Genomic DNA, 8,780 nt, shown 5'->3' with positions numbered 1-8,780 from the left:
TATTACAGATAAACAGCACACTGACTGACACAGTTATTACAGATAAACAACACACTGACTGACACAGTTATTAGATAAACAGCACACTGACTGACACAGTTATTACAGATAAACAGCACACTGACTGACACAGTTATTACAGATAAACAGCACACTGACTGACACAGTTATTACAGATAAACATCACACTGACACAGTTATTACATATAAACAGCACACTGACTGACACAGTTATTACAGATAAACAGCACACTGACACAGGTATTACAGATAAACAGCACACTGACACAGTTATTACATATAAACAGCACACTGACTGACACAGTTACTACAGATAAACATCACACTGACACAGGTATTACAGATAAACAGCACACTGACACAGTTATTACAGATAAACAGCACACTAACTGACACAGTTATTACAGATAAACAGCACACTGACTGACACAGTTATTACAGATAAACAGCACACTGACTGACACAGTTATTACAGATAAACAGCACACTGACTGACAGTTATTACAGATAAACAGCACACTGACTGACACAGTTATTACAGATAAACAGCACACTGATACAGTTATTACAGATAAACATCACACTGACACAGTTATTACAGATAAACAGCCCACTGACACAGTTACTACAGATAAACAGCACACTGACACAGTTATTACAGATAAACAGCCCACTGACACAGTTATTACAGATAAACAGCACACTGACACAGTTATTACAGATAAACAACACAATGACTGACACAGTTATTACAGATAAACAGCACACTGACTGACACAGTTATTACAGATAAACAGCACACTGACACAGTTATTACAGATAAACAGCACACTGACTGACACAGTTATTACAGATAAACAGCACACTGACTGACACAGTTATTACAGATAAACAGCACACTGACACAGTTATTACAGATAAACAGCACACTGACTGACACATGTATTACAGATAAACAACACACTGACACAGTTATTACAGATAAACAACACACTGACACAGTTATTACAGGTAAACAGCACACTGACACAGTTACTACAGATAAACAGCACGCTGACACAGTTATTACAGATAAACAGCACACTGACTGACACAGGTATTACAGATAAACAACACACTGACACAGTTATTACAGATAAACAGCACACTGACACAGTTATTACAGATAAACAGCACACTGACACAGTTATTACAGATAAACAGCACACTGACACAGGTATTAGACACAGCACACTAACTGACACAGTTATTACAGGTAAACAGCACACTGACACAGTTATTACAGATAAACAGCACACTGACACAGTTATTACAGATAAACAGCACACTGACTGACACAGGTATTACAGATAAACAACACACTGACACAGTTATTACAGATAAACAGCACACTGACACAGTTATTACAGATAAACAGCACACTGACTGACACAGGTATTACAGATAAACAACACACTGACACAGTTATTACAGATAAACAGCACACTGACACAGTTATTACAGATAAACAGCACACTGACACAGTTATTACAGATAAACAGCACACTGACACAGTTATTACAGATAAACAGCCCACTGACACAGGTATTAGACACAGCACACTAACTGACACAGTTATTACAGGTAAACAGCACACTGACACAGTTATTACAGATAAACAGCACACTGACACAGTTATTACAGATAAACAGCACACTGACTGACACAGGTATTACAGATAAACAACACACTGACACAGTTATTACAGATAAACAGCACACTGACACAGTTATTACAGATAAACAGCACACTGACACAGTTATTACAGATAAACAGCACACTGACACAGTTATTACAGATAAACAGCCCACTGACACAGGTATTAGACACAGCACACTAACTGACACAGTTATTACAGGTAAACAGCACACTGACACAGTTATTACAGATAAACAGCACACTGACACAGTTATTACAGATAAACAGCACACTGACACAGTTATTACAGATAAACAGCACACTGATACAGTTATTACAGATAAACAGCACACTGACTGACACAGTTATTACAGATAAACATCACACTGACTGACACAGTTATTACAGATAAACAGCACACTGACTGACACAGTTATTACAGATAAACAGCACACTGACACAGTTATTACAGATAAACAGCACACTGACACAGTTATTACAGAAAAACAGCACACTGACACAGTTATTACAGATAAACAACACACTGACACAGTTATTACAGATAAACAACACACTGATACAGTTATTACAGATAAACAACACACTGATACAGTTATTACAGATAAACAGCACACTGACACAGTTACTACAGATAAACAGCACACTGACACAGTTATTACAGATAAACAGCACACTAACTGATACAGTTATTACAGATAAACAGCACACTAACTGATACAGTTATTACAGATAAACAGCACACTGACTGACACAGTTATTACAGATAAACAGCACACTGACTGACACAGTTATTACAGATAAACAGCACACTAACTGACACAGTTATTACAGATAAACAGCACACTGACTGACACAGTTATTACAGATAAACAGCACACTGACTGACACAGTTATTACAGATAAACAGCACACTGATACAGTTATTACAGATTCATTGACTACATACATGCACACTAACACACATTTCCAGACACAGTCTACAAGTTACATGTCACAATTCAGGGCAATGAGACAATGTTCTCATTCAGTAACTTGTGTGCCCCTCTGTATATGTGTGTGTGTGTTGCGTGTGTGTATATGTGTGTGTGTCTGCGTGTGTGTGTGTGTGTGTGTGTGTAGTCCTGGGGTCTGAACCACAGTGTTAGTGTAATGAGTAGAGAGGACAGTATGAACCCCAGTGTTAGTGTAATGAGCAGAGAGGACAGTATGAACCCCAGTGTTAGTGTAATGAGTAGAGAGGACAGTATGAACCCCAGTGTTAGTGTAATGAGTAGAGAGGACAGTATGAACCCCAGTGTTAGTGTAATGAGCAGAGAGGACAGTATGAACCCCAGTGTTAGTGTAATGAGTAGAGAGGACAGTATGAACCCCAGTGTTAGTGTAATGAGTAGAGAGGACAGTATGAACCCCAGTGTTAGTGTAATGAGTAGAGAGGACAGTATGAACTACAGTGTTAGTGTAATGAGTAGAGAGGACAGTATGAACCCCAGTGTTAGTGTAATGAGTAGAGAGGACAGTATGAACCACAGTGTTAGTGTAATGAGTAGAGAGGACAGTATGAACCCCAGTGTTAGTGTAATGAGTAGAGAGGACAGTATGAACCCCAGTGTTAGTGTAATGAGTAGAGAGGACAGTATGAACCCCAGTGTTAGTGTAATGAGTAGAGAGGACAGTATGAACCCCAGTGTTAGTGTAATGAGTAGAGAGGACAGTATGAACCCCAGTGTTAGTGTAATGAGTAGAGAGGACAGTATGAACCCCAGTGTTAGTGTAATGAGTAGAGAGGACAGTATGAACCCCAGTGTTAGTGCAATGAGTAGAGAGGACAGTATGAACCCCAGTGTTAGTGTAATGAGTAGAGAGGACAGTATGAACCCCAGTGTTAGTGTAATGAGTAGAGAGGACAGTATGAACCCCAGTGTTAGTGTAATGAGTAGAGAGGACAGTATGAACCCCAGTGTTAGTGTAATGAGTAGAGAGGACAGTATGAACCACAGCTCAGGGGTTTATTCCACTGTTTACTTGAATCCTCTGATATCCTACATAAAGCACCGATTCAACTAGACTAGGGCTGCCTTCTCCCTTCCTGTCAAGCTGTTCCACATTGTTGATTTGAAACTCAGACTAAATATCTCGTCAGGAAACATTGTATCATTTAATGAAAGTAAACATTTATAGTGAACGTATCTCCCAGGCAAAGTAGGAAAAATCTAAGTATTTTTCTACTGCAATGAAATCCCATTATGTGTATAACTCTAGTGAATACTGAAGGGCAACTTAGAACTTTGGAACTGTGGGGGAACCCTAGAACAAAATGTCTAGAACCCTCCGGGGTACTATATTGGAACCTAAAACCCTAGGAAAGCCCATGGGACACAGTGAAACATGATGAAAACTCTAGAACCCTGTAGAACACTGACATGCTATGTATAATGGTAGAACCCACTAGAACTCTGGTGTGTACGAACTCTTGAACGCTCTAGAACACTGACATGCCCTGTAAGACTTTAGAACGCTCTAGAACACTGACATGCCCTGTAAGACTTTAGAACGCTCTAGAACACTGACATGCCCTGTAAGACTCTAGAACACTGACATGCCCTGTAAGACTTTAGAACACTGACATGCCCTGTAAGACTCTAGAACGCTCTAGAACACTGACATGCCCTGTAAGACTCTAGAACGCTCTAGAACACTGACATGCCCTGTAAGACTCTAGAACGCTCCAGAACACAGCTGTGTAAGACTCTAGAACAGTGTGAAACAGAATGTTGAAGTGTGTAAAGCCTCACCATCAAGTTTACTCTGGGCCAGTATGGTGACGTCCTCTCCTTTAGGAATCTCCAACAGACAGAGAACAGCCTCCTCTCTCACGATGCCTCGGAATTCTACCTTATTCACCTGCACGCACACGCACACGCACACGCACACGCACACACACACAGGGAAACAAAGGGTTGTTTTACTGACTAGATTCCACAACAGATCTTTCAGAAAGTTGGTGTTCACTTTCACAGATGTTTGCTTTGCTTTTACCCGTTCACAGTGCCAAAGGTCAAAGGTGGTTACCTTTATGATCTGGTCTCCAGTGCGTAAGCCCTCCTCTTCGGCAGGACTGCCCTCCTGGATGCCAGCGATGAAGATGCCCACATCGTTGCCCCCCGCCAGCCTCAGACCCACACTGTCCCCCTTCTGGAAACTCACCATCACCGTGTTAGCCCTGAATGGATGGCAAGATTACAAGTGGTTCCTGCAGGATCAACTCAGTAGGTGAGATGCACACAAACACACTGCAAAAAACACTCAAACTGTACAGTTTTATCTCTGTCTCTACATTCAAAGTCTCAATCATGGACACTCCTACTGACAGTTGCGGCTGCTTCGCATGATGTATTGTTGTCTCTACCTTCTTGCCCTTGTGCTGTTGTCTGTGCCTAATAATGTTGGTACCATGTTTTGTGCTGCTGACATGCTGTGTTGTCATGTGTTGTTGCTACCATGCTGTGTTGTCATGTGTTGTTGCTACCATGCTGTGTTGTCATGTGGTGTTGCTACCATGCTGTGTTGTCATGTGGTGTTGCTACCATGCTGTGTTGTCATGTGGTGTTGCTACCATGCTGTGTTGTCATGTGGTGTTGCTACCATGCTGTGTTGTCATGTGGTGTTGCTACCATGCTGTGTTGTCATGTGGTGTGGCTACCATGCTGTGTTGTCATGTGGTGTGGCTACCATGCTGTGTTGTCATGTGGTGTTGCTACCATGCTGTGTTGTCATGTGGTGTGGCTACCATGCTGTGTTGTCATGTGGTGTGGCTACCATGCTGTGTTGTCATGTGGTGTGGCTACCATGCTGTGTTGTCATGTGGTGTGGCTACCATGCTGTGGTGTCATGTGGTGTGGCTACCATGCTGTGGTGTCATGTGGTGTGGCTACCATGCTGTGTTGTCATGTGGTGTTGCTACCATGCTGTGTTGTCATGTGGTGTTGCTACCATGCTGTGTTGCTACCATGCTGTGTTGTCATGTGGTGTTGCTACCATGCTGTGTTGTCATGTGGTGTTGCTACCATGCTGTGTTGCTACCATGCTGTGTTGTCATGTGGTGTTGCTACCATGCTGTGTTGTCATGTGTTGTTGCTACCATGCTGTGTTGTCATGTGTTGTTGCTACCATGCTGTGTTGTCATGTGGTGTTGCTACCATGCTGTGTTGTCATGTGGTGTTGCTACCATGCTGTGTTGTCATGTGGTGTTGCTACCATGCTGTGTTGTCATGTGGTGTGGCTACCATGCTGTGTTGTCATGTGGTGTTGCTACCATGCTGTGTTGTCATGTGGTGTTGCTACCATGCTGTGTTGCTACCATGCTGTGTTGTCATGTGGTGTTGCTACCATGCTGTGTTGTCCTGTGGTGTTGCTACCATGCTGTGTTGTCATGTGGTGTTGCTACCATGCTGTGTTGTCATGTGGTGTTGCTACCATGCTGTGTTGCTACCATGCTGTGTTGTCATGTGGTGTGGCTACCATGCTGTGTTGTCATGTGGTGTTGCTACCATGTTGTGTTGTCATGTGTTGCTGCCATGTTGTGTTGCTGTCTTAGGTCTCTCTTTATGTAGTGTTGTGGTGTCTCTCTTGTCATAATGTGTGTTTTGTCCTATATTTATAGTTTTAATCCCAGCCCCCGTCCCCGCAGGAGGCCTTTTGCCTTTTGGAAGGCCGTCATTGTAAATAATAATTTGTTCTTAACTTGCCTAGTTAAATAAAGGTTAAATAATAAATAAATAAAAATCATTGAGTAATTCAAGTTGAAGGGCGTCTGGGGTACTGCAGGCTGCCATGAGCAACGAAACTATCATTCTAACTGTTTCTGTGCATGTTTTTTTAAATAATCGGTTTAAGGACATAAACTCAGCATAAAATGTCCTCTCACTGTCAACTACATTTATTTTCAGCAAACTTAACATGTGTAAATATTTGTATGAACATATCAAGATTCAACAACTGAGACATAAACTGAACAAGTTCCATTGACATGTGACTAACAGAAATTGAATAATGTGTCCCTGAACAAAGGGGGGGAGGAAAAATCAAAAGTGACAGTCAGTATCTGGTGTGGCCACCAGCTGCATTAAGTACTGCAGTGCATCGCCTCCTCATGGACTGCACCAGATTTGCCAGTTCTTGCTGTGAGATGTTACCCCACTCTTCCACCAAGGCACTTGCAAGTTCTCAGACATTTCTGGGGGGAATGGCCCTAGCCCTCACCCTCCGATCCAACAGGTCCCAGATGTGCTCAATGGGATTGAGATCCGGGCACTTCGCTGGCCATGGCAGAACACTGACATTCCTGTCTTGCAGGAAATGACGCCTAGAACGAGCAGTATGGCTGGTGGCATTGTCATGCTGGAGTATCATGTCAGGATGAGCCTGCAGAAAGGGTACCACATGAGGGAGGAGGATGTCTCCCTGTAACGCACAGCGTTGAGATTGCCTGCAATGACAACAAGCTCAGTCCGATGATGCTGTGACACACCGCCCCAGACCATGACGGACCCTCCACCTCCAAATCGATCCCACTCCAGAGTACAGGCCTCGGTGTAACGCTCATTCCTTCGACTATAAACGCAAATCCGACCATCACCCCTGGTGAGACAAAACCACGACTCGTCAGTGAAGAGCACTTTTTGCCAGTCCTGTCTGGTCCAGCGACGGTGGGTTTGGGCCCATAGGCGACGTTGTTGCCGGTGATGTAAGGCAGGTCCTCACCAGACAACAGGCCTACAAGCCCCCAGTCCAGCCTCTCTCGGCATATTGCGGACAGTCTGAGCACTGATGGAGGGATTGTGCGTTCCTGGTGTAACTCAGGCAGTTGTTGGTGCCATCCTGTACCTGTCCCGCAGGTGTGATGTTCGGATGTACCGATCCTGTGCAGGTGCTGTTACACGTGGTCTGCCACTGTGAGGACGGTCAGCTGTCCGTCCTGTCTCCCTGTAGCGCCGTCTTAGGCGTCTTCCAGTACGGACATTGCAATTTTTTGCCCTGGCCACATTTGCAGTCCTCATGCCTCCTTGCAGCATGCCCAAGGCACGTTCATGCAGATGAGCAGGGACCTTGGGCATCTTTCTTTTGGTGTTTTTCAGAGTCAGTAGAAAGGCCTCTTTAGTGTCCTAAGTTTTCATAACTGTGACCTTAATTGCCTTCCATCTGTAATCTGTTAGTGTCTTAACGACCTTTCCACTGGTGCACGTTTATTAATAGTATTGGAAACAGTGTTTAAACCCTTTACAATGAAGATCTGTGAAGTTAATTGGATTTTTACGAATTATCTTTGAAAGACAGGGTCCTGAAAAAAGGGACGTTTCTTTTTTTTTGCTGAGTTTACATCCGATGTATTAGAAGCAACTATTGGTACCATGATTGTCTTAAGAATTTGTATTTATTTAAATGAAGATTGACGACTGTTAGTGGAATTAAATAATTCCTCTAATGTACTCATTAATTAAATTCAATCTGTCTATTTATAAGAATTTGCAAGATACTTATTAACATAAAATAGACAGGATACAGTCTTATCAAAATTAGATAATAGTAGTGTTTATTCTCGGAGCACGCTGCCATTTGATCATAAACACAGGTTTATATACAAGATATGACGTCATAGGTTACAGAATGAGTCTCATTGTCCTGACAAATAGAAAACAGGTTCAAAAGTTCATTCTAACTTCACTGGACACACACATGACACATAATATAATCAATTATCCTGAAGGCTCACTATAATTTATTACCACTTTAGCAGACAACTCAAGATAATGGAAGACCTAAAAAGTTACCCCCAGCCTTATCAAAACATCTCAGGGCTAACTTGGGTCAGTTCAACCATAGTTTAACGACCCTTTCTGCTTATTTTATGACCCACAACACAAATCTCTTTTCACCAGGCATGCAGAGTTCAATTAGTTATAGTTTTATCTAAAGCTAGAATTTGTTTTAACTATTTATTAACAAAATTCCTAACAACGACAAAGATCTTAACTGACTCGCCTAGTTAAATAAAGGTTCAATCA

General features: G+C 42.4%; 1 protein-coding gene across 4 annotated transcripts in view; it reads right to left on the bottom strand.

The window, feature by feature from the left end:
* Positions 1-8,780, bottom strand: part of LOC129826640 (tight junction protein ZO-2-like) — a 255,547-nt gene that overhangs the window by 49,991 nt on the left and 196,776 nt on the right. For all 4 annotated transcript variants that reach the window (XM_055887581.1, XM_055887585.1, XM_055887583.1 and 1 more), the window contains exons 11-12: positions 4,789-4,939; positions 4,512-4,620 (exon numbers count right to left, since the gene is read on the bottom strand). In XM_055887581.1, coding sequence (XP_055743556.1) covers positions 4,512-4,620; positions 4,789-4,939 — 260 coding nt within the window. The remainder of the gene's footprint in view (positions 1-4,511; positions 4,621-4,788; positions 4,940-8,780) is intronic.

The sequence above is a fragment of the Salvelinus fontinalis genome, chromosome 28 (assembly GCF_029448725.1).
Source record: "Salvelinus fontinalis isolate EN_2023a chromosome 28, ASM2944872v1, whole genome shotgun sequence".
NCBI lineage: Eukaryota > Metazoa > Chordata > Actinopteri > Salmoniformes > Salmonidae > Salvelinus > Salvelinus fontinalis.
The sequence above is the reverse complement of the archived record's forward strand: the minus strand, read 5'-3'. Positions and strand labels throughout refer to the sequence as shown.